Source organism: Lutjanus erythropterus, chromosome 10, assembly GCF_056507025.1.
Source record: "Lutjanus erythropterus isolate fLutEry1 chromosome 10, fLutEry1.hap2, whole genome shotgun sequence".
Taxonomy (NCBI): Eukaryota; Metazoa; Chordata; class Actinopteri; order Lutjaniformes; family Lutjanidae; genus Lutjanus; species Lutjanus erythropterus.
Genome location: NC_139326.1, coordinates 41,265,072 through 41,278,815, shown reverse-complemented (window position 1 = coordinate 41,278,815; position 13,744 = coordinate 41,265,072). Strand labels below are relative to the sequence as shown.

At 39.5% G+C, this 13,744-nt stretch overlaps 1 protein-coding gene across 1 annotated transcript; it reads left to right on the top strand.

The window, feature by feature from the left end:
• Window positions 1-8,692: 8,692 nt before the first annotated feature.
• Window positions 8,693-13,131, top strand: LOC146320907 (G-protein coupled receptor 4-like). Its single transcript, XM_084729656.1, has 3 exons — window positions 8,693-8,880; window positions 11,931-12,115; window positions 12,404-13,131. Exons 1-3 carry the CDS (start codon window positions 8,704-8,706, stop codon window positions 12,903-12,905), a joined length of 864 nt encoding a protein of 287 aa, XP_084585782.1. The 5' UTR covers window positions 8,693-8,703; the 3' UTR covers window positions 12,906-13,131.
• Window positions 13,132-13,744: the final 613 nt, after the last annotated feature.

Below are 13,744 nucleotides of genomic sequence, written 5' to 3'. Positions count from 1 at the left end.
AAGCTTCAAATCGCTCCTCTTCATTCTCCAGCGAAGCTTCCGCTCTGGTTGCCCGCCCGCACCTCTCCCTCACCTGGCCCTGACTGCACCGTAACCTCGGCCTCTCTGCTTCCTCTTTCTCGTCCTCTTCCGCTCCGTCTTTCTCTCCCTCCTCCTTGTCCTCTAACCCCCGACCCATAACTGAGACATTGACTCTGTAAACGGAGAATAAATAAGCGTCCAGCCGTAACTATCGTACTGTCACACTAAACAACTACAGTTACTTCGCCAGTGTCGGCGTGTATCACCATGCAAAGCCGCTCGACAAAATACGACCACATTGTGGAGCAAATAACAGTTATATTTGCCATTTTACATGAAAGTTATGACCTCTAGAGCCTAACAACGAAACACGTTTTTTAATATTATCCATAAACAAACCTCAACACTGGAAAGACTAGCTAATGCGAGCGTTACGCCATTTTGTCACGTGATGGCCTCCTTACGCCTGAAAAGGGAGAGGCAGCGTAGGGGGAAATCCTCTTTGTTGCATTCTGAATTTTGATCGCTAGATGCCGCTGAAAATCACACACTTCTCCTTTAAGACAAAAAGAGTTTTAAAAAAAGCAAAATTGTCACAAACTCACTGCACTGAGTAAAGAAAATAAAATTCACAAAAATGTTCCAGAACTGCCATAACAAAATTTACATGTGATCCATCAGTTTGAGTTTTAGTGACTTCTTGAAGGAATATCTATTTTTAATCTGTCTAATACTGGTAGGGAGCATATTCTAAACTGAGACCCCTCTACAAAGAACAGTTCTCATCATAAAATTTGTTCGTGGACTCCAGAAGACCAGTGATTACTTGACATGTCACATACCCATGACAAAAACCACTATATACTAGTTTATCACCAAAGAATTGAGGTGTATTTTTCAAGATGACAGTATGCATGAATAACAAAAGACTAGATTTTAGTTTAGCCTCCACAGTCAGCCAAGATAGTCGATTATGCATCTCACTCACATTGGCACAGAAAGAGCAACAAAGAACTAATCTGGATGCCCTGTTCTGTGCAATTTGACGCTTTTTAAGGTGATTTTGAGCAGCACTTGACCAGATGACTGGGCAGTACTCCAAGTGTGGCAGAACAAGTGACCGAACAGCATCATTCATAACACAGGATGGAGCATAGTCAGAACATTTCCTTGACATGGCAATGCCCTTTCCCATCATGGAGACAATATAGATCGATCTGGTCAGACCAAGACAGTTAACTGTCTTGTAATGACAGTAATGTAATTTTAGTGACCTGCTCAACCAATATCCCATCAATAGAGAGACTGAGAACAGTAGCATTAGCTTTAACATTCCTACTGCAGAATACAATGCATTTAGTTTTTGCAATGTTCAATGCTAATTTATTCATTTTCACCTAATTGGTGATGGTATGAAACTTGAGCTGTAGATTCTCACTCAGGTCTCCTAACCTTGGTGGTACACAGAACAAAGTGGCGTCATCAGCATACATTACATCAGCCTTCATAACAGCATATGGTAAATCATTTATAAAAACTGAAAATAAAAGTGGCCCCAAACAACTCCCTTGTGGAATACAGAGAGATATTCCTCTACTGTCAGAAAAACAGCCATTGAAAAACACTTGCTGTGATCTGCCAGGGAGGTAACTTTATCCAGGCAAGAGCTAGAGGTAAAACACCATAACATTTGAGTTTAGGTAAAAGAATGTTGTGATCAATGACATCAAATGCAGCACAGCCCCTTCTAATTTCTTGTCATCTATATTTGTTAACCACTGATCACCCGTGTACTAATGCAGTGCTTGGAGAGTGTCCTGGTCTATAGGCATGCTGTCCTTTTGAGAGTAGTCCATAACTACTAAAATAATTTAACATTTGATTTAAAATAATCTTCTCTAGTATCTTACTCAACACAGGAGTATGCTAATTGGTCTACATTTTGAGCCAGTAAAACCTGTTTTTCCATCTTTGGGTAAAGGTATGATTTTAGATCAGGAGAAGGCTCCCCGGAATAAAGATCTATTAAAGATGTGACATCGGATTGGAAAGCAGGCTAGCAACGATGTTAAAAAAAATTTTTTGGTATCAATGCCTGGAGATGTATCATCTGAGAGAGAGAGCGACATCCCCTCAACTGTATCCTGGTTAACTGTATCAAATGCAAAAGAGCAAGTTTTGTCACTCATGATATTGGCCCACTACAAAGGTGCAACAGGATCCCACCGCTGCCACCAGTGAAATAGAAATCTGTGGTAGTTGGTTTTTAACAAAAGTAGTGGACCTGTTTGACTGGGTAAGAGGCTGAGAAAATGACAACCACACCACTGACGTTAGAAAAATATTAGTTCATTTTTATTAAATAATTGACAACAATTAAAATGGAAGTCCAAGGGGGAGGCAGACACAGCAGGGCAGTGCTGGGCGTTGGGGCTGCATCAACTGTGGGCTTCACCTCAGGAAATCACACCATGCATTTGAACTACACCCTCTCTCAGGGAGGATTCGACTGTGCACAGCAATCACGGCAGACTACGCTGCAGACCCAATGGAAACTCACGCCAACACGGCAATTCACCCTCAGTACACACAAGAGAGAGTCCACCCCAGTTTTTCCCCCCTACCGTCTTCCTACTCTGCCGCTGTTCCCCACTGCCGGACTACTAAAACACCCCCCCTTACCCTTAAACAACTACAACCCTTGAAAGATAAAAAGAAACAAAACGTAAGTGGCAGAGTCGATGAGCCCTCGCCCACATGTACCCTGTCTGCATGTGGACCTGGTGTCATGGCCCCAGGGCTTAGAGGAGGTGGATGACTGCTGTCTGCTTCAGGGGCCTCTGACTCCATCCATCCCTGATGAACTGCTGTCTCTACTGCAGGCTTTTGCCCTGGCCCAGCTGTAGCCTGCTCCGCCCTTGCAACATGATGATGCTGATGATTATTCAATGAAAACAAAAACAAATGCTTCCCATAAACAGCTCATGAGAAATTGCTTTAAATCAGAGTATCTCCTCCTTGCCACAATAACAGCAGCCATCTGTGCACACCACTAGGCCGATTAGCATCTTACTTTCAAATGTATTAAAAACAGATGCAGTCACAGTCACTGCTAATTATTTAAAGGCTTGGTAAATCACAGTGCGTGTGCTAAATTACCCTATTTGTATTTTCTCCTCCCAGTAAGGTACTACATGAATGAGTTGTCCTGCACATTTGAAAGACTCAATCCTCAGAGTGCAGCATTGGTTGATCAGTTTATACATTGGTATGCAGGTAATATCAAGTTTGCACACATTTTTACACATGCAGACCTTAAGTAAATCAGGCCCTTAGAACATTGCAGCAAAATAGCTCAAAAAGTTCTAAAAGACACTAAGTCCACACTTGTCCACTAAGCATGTGCATTAAAGCTGATGGAGGTGTGGTGATGGTGGCGCACTAGATTAACTGCCCAGCTGATACAAGTTTGAATCCACTATTTAAAAAAAAAAAAAAAAGTTTGTAAAAGGGCTGTTCTTCTGTGTGACATGTTTATAGAAACAGGATCCAAAGACAGATAGAAGACAAATAGGTGTATTTATAAAATTGACTTGCTCTCTTCAACATATTCAGTAACAACAAGCAGCATCCAATCATTAGTGACGAATCAGACAAACTTTTTTTTGACACTGGAATGAAAAGCTGATTCAACATCCGTAGTAACTACGACAGCCACAGACACATTCAGCTGACAGTCACCAGTTAACAGGGTCATAGATGCTGGTTATATGGTCCTTTTTTAAACAGCTGTGTTTGTTCTGCTGGGTATTGTAGTCAGGGAAGACCACACACATTGCTGCACACTTGTAGTTTGTTGGGTGTGCGTTGATCATGTAGCTTGATTGTGTAGGCTAATATTACCTGGCTGTGTGGCTGTATGGGCAGCCAGCATCACTGAATGTAAACTGTAGATTCGTTTAACGATAAATCCATGACGCTGTTCATGGTGCTGTAATAACACACCTCATTGTAATCTGCATTTCTCTTTGTCCATCTCTCTGTCTCTGTAACCATGGACAGGGTTGGGTATCGTTCAAAAATTTTCGATACCGTTACCGATACTATCACTTCGATACCGGTTCCTGAACAATACATTTTCAATACCAATTTTATAAAATCAGTTGTAACAAAAAGAAAAATGACATTACACATTACGGTACAAATGTTGAGTTTTATTTTTCAGCTTTGACATTTTTCCACTCAAAGCAGTTTTCTAACATTAAAAATAAATAATTTTAATTGCAAAAGAACAGTTGCAAACAAGTGACAAGTCAGTATCTGGTGCTCACTGCTGCATACTAAGGACCTTTAAATGTGAACAAATTCACACTGACTGGCCTTGTCGTCCTCACATCATCGTGGACAGAATCAGAGGATACTGTGAGGAGAAGATAAACATAACATTGAACGTTAGGTGAGCTGTTCAACCAGCCGACCAAATAGATGACCACATTTTAACAAGCTAATATCAGTTACAGTCATTCATTAGTTAGCTTCTGATTTAGCTAGCTATATAGCCATAAACTAAAGCTACACAACAATATCTTCAGTTAACAGTACCTGGTTCACATTTTTAGTCACCGCAGCGCACCTCTTAAGTGGCAGTCACGTTAACTTAAGTAAACAGACATATAAAGTTGGCTAAATTTTGCTAAACATAAACTTACCTGTTGAAATCCCAGACACAGTGCAGTCCTCAGTACTCTCGGATGAAGCGGCGGTGGAGATTTTGAAGGAGGCCGTTCTGGAAAGTCTGCAGACTTGAATGCTGAGAAGAAGATGGATGCGGTTCGCTTTTCTTGCAGTTAAATACGGAGCACTTTCTGCTCTCAAATTGATTTCGTGCATGTCCAGATGCTTCATCAAATTGGTTGTGTTGCCGGCCTCAGCAATGATGTCCTTTTAGCAAATATTGCATTGCGCACTATTGGCATCAATCTTGCTAAAATGGAGCCATACTTTTGACCTCAGTGGCATTTTTTAACCACTTCAACGACACGCACACACTGTAGTTGACAACACAGATACAACCACGTGTAATGTTACAGCCAATCACTGGCAGCATTATCAGATCTTGATCATGAGATTAACTCCTAGGTACCAAAATCTGGCACCAAAAGACAAAGCATCTTTTGATACTAGGTAGTATCGAAGCCAGTGTTGGGAAAGTTTCTACATGAACTAGTTCAAAGTTCAGTTCACAAATTTTAAAATGAACTAGTTCAGTTCATAGTTCATAATTCAAAATTTTGAACTAAGTTCATAGTTCCAAAAGTGAACTAGTTCAATGTTTCTTTTTTTTTTCAATATGTTGCTGCTATCACACCAGGCCAACAAAGGAGGACTCAAATGCAGGACTCAATCACAGGGTTTTTAATTGAAAAACAGAGAGCAGGCAAAAACAGAAACAAAAGCTAGATCAGGTCCAAATGTAGGAGATCTCTAGGAAACTGGAGAGCTAGAACACACTCACAAACAAAGAGACGAACTGGCACAGACAAAGAGTGGCACAAGGACTAAATACACAAGGGAGGAGGGGTAATGAGGGACAGGTGAACCCAATCAGGGTGGGGCAAGCGATCACACAGGAGGGAAACACACAGGGGCAGGAAGTGCCTGAAACGAGAGACAAGGGTGAGTACCAAAATAAAACAGGAAAAACTGACAAAAACTGAAAACAAGGAAAACATGACCTTCAAGGAACCTCAGGATGTGACAGCTGCGAGCTATTAGTTTTCAAAATTATTGCCACAGCCCATATAGAACCACAGACAGCAATTATTTTATCAGTTTTAACACTGAAACTATGCATCATATTGCATCTTCGTATCAGGTTTGCTGTTGATGTAACTGATGTGTGGAGTTGCTTTTTGAAACCCGGCGGGCAAAGATTTTTCCCATTGGAATACTCACCGACCTTCTCATAAAACTGTTTTAAATGATCATACGAAGAGTCTGAGGTACTGCTGCTGCTACATGTTGCTGTTGTTGTCGCCTTCATGCTGCTTTGTGTTTTGATGATGCATGCTGCGGTACGACACTGTGGTGGCTAGTGTTGCCAGATTGGGTGTTTTTTCTGTTACATATTAAGGCCTGTTTATGGTGTGTTTTAGCCGGGTTTTCACCTGGAAGGCTCTATGGAAATCTGGCACCCTATTGAACAAAGTTAAACTGAGAGAGCGTGCCGTTCACAGACATCAGAATGAACGCATTCACAGTAACGTTCATCAGGCAGAAATACTGTACATTCAACTATCGTTCAGTGAATGCGTTCAGGCACAACACTGATCGAAGCATTTCAGTCGGTGCCATAAAAGAACCGAAGTTTGGTACCCAGCCCTAACCATGGATCTGTCTTGCATCTGCATACAGTCAGGCTGTATAGTTGCTTGAGTCCTCAAAAAGAGGGAGGGTTTCCAAACCAAAGCAGAGGGTCGGGCAGTCCTCCCCCTGAAAAGTTTGAGTTTTAAAGAATTTAAACCTTTATACATGTGTACATCAGGGGTCGCGTTAACCGAATATTTTCCGTCGTTGACTGTTTTTTTAAAATGGTGACGGAAAAATCTGAAGGTCATCTGTCATTTTGACAGGTTGCAATTCACACCCCTGACCACTTGGTGGCCAGTGAGCATATTAATTAGCTATTAGGTTCGTTCGAGATGAACTGCGCCTCGCCTGGAGAGTAGACGAGATCAGGCGGCCGCAGCAGGAGGTGGAGACAAAAAGCTGCAGTCAAGTCAGACAGTTTTCAACAGACTTACGAGAGAATAGATGAAGAGACACAAACATCCTGTTAGATCACCTGTAGGTTACCTGTAGTCAGATCATGATCGTAGCTGAAGAAATGCGTTCTTGATTGTTGATTGAAGTTAAAATAGAAGAGATCCTCCTTTTGACACATGTAACATCTGTTCTTTTATCTGCCTTGTAAAGCACTAAAATGTTCTTTTGATAAGTCATATATATAACCTTTATTATTATCAGACACAAAATATCTGCTTGCTGACAGATTAAAACTTCATTGCACAACAGAAGACTGATATGTCCAGCATTAAATATTACAATTACACAGAAAATTAGTATTTTATACAACACGTGGTGTTTGTTGTCAAAATTATGAGCCAATCAGAGCCTGTCAGCTTGTCAATCAGGTGACAGCCAGGCGTTTGCAGTCGGTGGAGAGCAGCTGCGGCATCTGGCTCTACAGACTGTGGCCGCCTCGATCTCCTGAGGTTATTGTTGCCCACCTGTGCAAGTCGGATCAAGTCGGGACACAAATCTAACCGGCATGCACTGTGCGGCGATCACCGCTGATCAATTCTGGGCAGGCCTGGATCATCTCGAACGCACCTAGTGTCACGGCAGCTGAAGTTTCTTCAAAAAGCCCAATACCGATGATGGTGTTGATAAAAGAGGTACGGTGTGGATTCTCTGTTCAGCTTGTTTGGACTGAAAATTAATTAAAAATGAATCAAAATTAAATGCTATTGAATATGTAATTATTATCATTTTAAAAATTAAAGTGACAGGTAAAAATAGATTATGACAGGATTTTTATGACCCTGTCAGTCAAAATGACAGACAATGAAAAAGTCTAGCGCAACCTCTGGTGTACATATATTTGTGTGTATATATACATATATATATATATATGATACCAGCTAATAATGTCATACATACATATATGTGTGTGTGTGTGTGTGTGTGTGTATATGTGTACACACACACACACACACATGCACACATATATGTATGTATGACATTATTAGCTGGTATCTGGTACCATTTCAAATGTGATTACAAAAACACAGAACTAACAAAATGACCTCCTTTCCTCTCAAACTATCCATAAGAAAAAAAAGTATGACAATTTTTCATGAACTGGGAGAAATATGGGAGAATAATGACTTTAGAAAGGAGTCAGGAGAGGGTAATGAAAAATGTCCTGGGACAGTCAGGAGTATTAAATATGTGAAAGCCCACTACGGGTGCTCGGCCCCTCCTCCTCATTGAGGGAGTTCTGCGTGAAGAGGAGAGTTTTAAGTGAACTACATTTCACTGTGTGTACTGTTTCAATGTTTCCAACAACTCTATTGATTTAGAGGAGAAACTGTGTAGATGGTTAATCAAAATGACAAGTTTGACATGGACAGAAGCAGGAGGGCCTCTGTGGTTATTCTGCAACACTGGTGCAGCTTTCACTAAGTGTTACCAGCGGATGTGAGTAATTTATGTGTGTGCATTACTACTTTTTTTTAGCAGAGGAGGCACAGATCAGCAGGAACCCACTGCATGTTATCATTTCCTATATTTACAACAATACAGCACACATTAGTGTAGGAACTCAATCAGGGGAGTCTTGCAGCTGTTAAGGTAAATTTGTAACATAACTTTTCTCATATGTAGACATAAAAAGGATAAAACTGCAAAGAATCGTGAAAATTAATATGCCTGAATATTTATATGAATATATAAAGCTGAAAAGATACATAAATGTTAATTTAATTTGGCTGTGGATGTAGGTATGCTGTATTTGTGTGAACTTTAGCAATATCACAAAACAATGTTAGGTAAATATTTTTTAAAAAGTGCTTCTTTTCTATAAACTGATCTCACAAACAACAGGTTTCACTCAGAAGAATGGATGATTTCTACATTAACAACAGCTCACAGCATGCACGCTACAATTACAGCCACACCATGTCTGACCACGATGAATCTGATAACACTGTCTTCATCAGATATGTGGTTCATATCATAAGCATTTGTATCGGCCTTCCTTTGACCCTTGCGGCCATCTATGCTCTGTTTTCTCTGGTATGTACATTATTTATTTACCGTGTGTGTCATGTGTTTGTCAGTCTGTCTGTCTGTGAAGGATCTTGATCTGGCTCAGGGACTGGGTGTCAGGGGGCTGCGATGAAGTGTTGCATAAATTCACAGGAATAATTTTCTTACAATGTTGAACTTTGCATGAAGCTGATTGGACCATATGAAAAATGTGGCCATCAGGCTGCAGAATTTTTTATAGATCGACTATTGTTTTCAGTAAATCGTGTGTTTTCAGCATCTGATTTACTAAGACAGCAGCTCAATACACAGTCAGCTCTTAGAATGCATCTGGTATAATGGCCACAGGAAGCAGGAGTGCTGAGGGGGCTGCACTTTGACAAACACCACGTGCTGTAAAAAACTGTAACGGTCTCAATAATTTCAGTAACTTTTCAGCAACCTAATGTCCAACCCCGGTTAAGGAGAGACAGGTCTGATCTATCACACGCAAACACTTTGAGGTGTTTTAGGGAATTTAGAATGTTCTACTGAATTTATGTGACCAAAGAAGCCATAACACAAGGCCAGACATTCACAGAGAGTTCAATCCAGCCAGCTACAGCCAGAGTGCATAAAGTCACCACCATTTCTACCATTGCACAGTGACACATACAGGTCATTATTTAGTGCAACAAGATGTGTGATTTTGTTATAGATCTAGATTAGGACATACAGCTGTGGAAAAAATTCAGAGACAACTGCAAAATGATCAGTTTCTCTGGTTTTACTATTTATAGGTATGTGTTTGAATAAAATGAACATTTTTGTTTTATTCTATAAACTGCTTATTGCCATTTAGTGCATTTATTGGCAGAAAATGACAACTGGTCAAAATAACAAAAAAGATGGAGTATTTTCATACCTCGAATAATGTAAAGAAAACACATTCATATTCATTTTTAAACAACACAACATTAACATTTTAACTTAGTTTAGAAATCAGTATTGGTGGGATAATCTCAATCTTTAATCACAGCAGTGTTTTTTATAATCTTCCTCATAAAATAAGATTTGGTTGAGGTGATCATCTAATCATTGTCTCATTAAGCAGAATGAGGAGGCTTGTGTTGGAATCCAACAAACACTGGAATGGACTGACTATCATACATGCAGAGATGCTGATTTAAGAAACATTTGTGAGAATGCTCTCTTCATTTGTTCCAGAGCTGTATATCTAGTAACATAAATTTGCTCTAGTTTTTTGACTTTGGTAGAGTATTAATTTAATAATGTTAAAATGTTCTGTACTCCCATGAGGAGAGAGAGTGAGAGAAAGAGGTCATGAACAGAAGTGAAACAAATACTGATCATTTGATCTTGAAACTAGATGTAACTCTGGATAATTCTTTGTGATCAGTCAAATGTACGAACTACACTGCAGACTGGAGTCTCTTTTAACAGCAAACAGTGTTATGTGCCACAGTGTTTTCTGCTGTGCTCTCCTGTGTCCATGTACTGCACTTTTTTTCTTAAAAACCAGTATCTTTCTATTATTTACTCCCTTCTTGGAGCAAGGGTGTTTTTGTATGTTTGCTTTGTGTTTTGCTAGCCTCTTTGATAGAGGTAACTCCAAATTGTTACATTCCTCAATGTCAGTCCAGGGGATGAGAATCAAATATGGAAACAAGGTTCTTTTTATCAATAAATTTAAGTAGAAAGGTAAAGAGTGTAGACAAATTAAAATGAAAAATATATCTATATATGTGTGTGTGTGTGTGTGTGTGTGTGTGTGTATTCAGTCATATACCAAATCCATTTAAATTGAAAAATGTTGCTTCTTGTGGCATGGTATTGTTATGCCATTAAAATACGATTAATTGAAATTAATTAATCACAAAGAATTGAGTCCCACCCCTAGTTTTAAAGCAAGAACCCTGTAAAAGTGTAATTGTAAAGTTACCTGACAGCTGCACACATGGTATAACGTTAATGCTAACACTAACACTACTTTCTGCAGTACAATACTGTTCAAATAAAGCTCATGAGGGTATGGTACCATAGTATGTTCCAACACTACTTTTATACAGACAGAGGGGGTTGTAAGGAACAGTGTTAGGTGTAACGCATTACAAAGTACAAAGTGGTCTGGGTGTGGCACGAGGTATCATTTACCATCACCAATTGTTTGACACCCGGCAGCAGAGCGGCACCCGCAAAGACAGGTGAGAAAAAATGTAAGCGTCAACAACGGCAAGCTCTTTTTCAGAGGAAGGTTCCCAGCAGCAGAAAGCTAGTTTCGACGGGTGGAGATTCAGTCATTATTTTTAATATGTTCAACGGAAGGAAAATAACTTGATGGTGAAGTGCACACTCTGCCCGGGGAGAAAGCTGCTCTCCACCACTTGTAACTCTACCTCCAACTTGAAGAAGCACCTGGAGCGACAGCACAGACACATTAAGCTCGTTGCGAAGCGACGGAGTGACATGAACGAGCAGCCCCGCAAGCAGCAAAAACTTTCATTTGAACATAAAATACTACCAACATCAAAATCCGAGATAAATAAGCTTGTTGCCTCGTACGTAGTAGAAGAAATGTTACCTCTTTCTACCGTCAAATTGCTGTCTTTTCGAAAGATAACTCCTTTGTCTGTTCTCCCTCCATCTGATGCATCTCAGGCAATTATAGAGTAATTAAGTAAAAAAATGTAACTAGTAATATAACTAGGAATATAACTAGTTACTTTCTCCAGGGAGTAATAAAGTAAAGTAAGGCATTACTATTTTTGACAGTAATATGTAATATGTAATATATTACTTTTTTGAGTAACTAGCCCCAACACTGGTAAGGAATCAAGAAAAGTTGGGACACCTGTAGGAACTGGTAGCACCAACTTTCAAGGCTTGATCAACTTCTATTGTTGCAGAACACCTTTCAGTTGTTAACCCATTTCTTGTTCAAAGGCCTTTTTGAAATTATAAAACTTTTGAGTGTATGTCTGACTGCAGTTGCTGGACAGAGCTGAATGACATTTTTGGGAGGAGGTGGAGTTCATGTTAATAACTGCTGGTTCACTTTTGTCAATGTTTTTCTGCAGGTTCGAAATGATTATGTTCTTCCAATCTACGTCATCAACCTTCTCATCTCCGACCTCATTCAGCTCTGCTGCATGATTGTCTGGGTGGCACGACATGAGATGATATATGGCATTGCCATTTATTATATTTACTACTTTGGTGTGGTGGCCAGCGTTGGCTTCACAATGTGTGTCGCCCTGGAAAGGTATTTTTCATTTCATTTATTTATATAAAAAAGGAACAGTGCATATTAATGAACATTTTCATGTCAATAGGCAAGATTACAGTTAGAGGCTAATTTCCATCTGTCATCCTTTGGCAGGTTAATGTTCCACATATCAAACTTCATAAATGATGATTGGACATAAACTTTACAACTGAAAAGTAGTAACAAAAAGCTGTCTGTCTGTGTAGTCAGTGTGTGTGTAGTAATTTCTATTTCATATTACTTTATAACTCTGAAGCTCCTCAGTGTGTCCACCTTGTCTTCCAGGTATTTAGTCATTGCCTGTCCAGTGTGGTACCGCTACAGACGGACCATCAAGGCCTCTGTGCTGGTCTGTGTCGTCATCTGGCTCATTCCATCTGTCATTCTCTATATTTTCCAGTGGGTTGATATTGAGTTATCTTACACCATCTTTGCTGTCTTCCTCCTCCTTCCCCTCCCACTGCTCATATTCTTCTTGGGCGGGACCCTCAGAGCCCTGTCTACCAGCTGTGTCCCCTCTAATGACAAGCGACGAATTGTGGGACTTTTGGTCCTGGTGCTGGTTTTTTATGTGCTGCTCTTCCTGCCCACCATCATTTGGTTCCTGGCAGAGGAAAATGTGCATAACTCAAACCTGGGCCACCTGTCTGTCACGTGTCTCAGGTTGAGTCCTCTGGCAGATTCAGTTCTATATGTTTTCATCAGAAAAGGGATCATAGACGAGCTGCTGACCTCTGTGTGTTGCTGCAGAATGGACAGCCATGATGCCAACAGTCCATCAGCATGAGTGATGACATGTTACATGAGCCTCATGTAGGAGAGACCAACAGAGAAATGTAGGCAAATACTGTGTGTATATTTTTTTAAGCCATGAATTCAGTTCTATACTTATTATTCAGAAATCTTTATTTTGACAGTCATTTAACACAGGAGAGTGTTTTAACAAGTCTTTAGGACTTTTTTCTAGAAAAAATATGCGTTTTAACTATGTTTTTTGCTTTTGTATATCCATCCGAAACAGACTTTCTTTTGCTTATTGGCTCTTGTTTTTATACAAATAAGGGCCAAAACGACATAGCATTTGTTTATTCGTTTACAAATAAATGTTTTAAAACATTCAAAAATGAAAATTATATGAAAAAGGTTGTAAGTAATAATTGGTAAGAGTTTTCATGTTTCTTTATATTTATCATAGTACATGTTGATTTAATATGAAACTGTACATTTCTTGAAATTCAATAAAAAAGAATTTCTAGACAAAAATGGAAATGTTTGCATTTTACTAATTCAATGATTAAAACCGGAGAGATGAAGGTTCAACACTCACATCTCACTGTCTGTATGAACATTAAGCTCAGATTTGCTGTTTTTGTGTGTTTGTTTTGTTTTTTAAATTTGTCAAATGATGGTTTATCACAACTCCTTTTAGATAATAATTTGGGTCAGATATTAATTTGGAAATTATAAAGTGGACAGGAAGGAAGAGAAAGGAAAAGAAAAATGCACCTGAACAGGAGGAGGAAGGGAGGTGATATTCTCAGCAGAGAAAATAAAGACAATGTTCTTTACAAGGAAAAGAGTAAGCAGTAGCTAAAAATTTATACAAGAGTTGGTAAGAGTGAAACA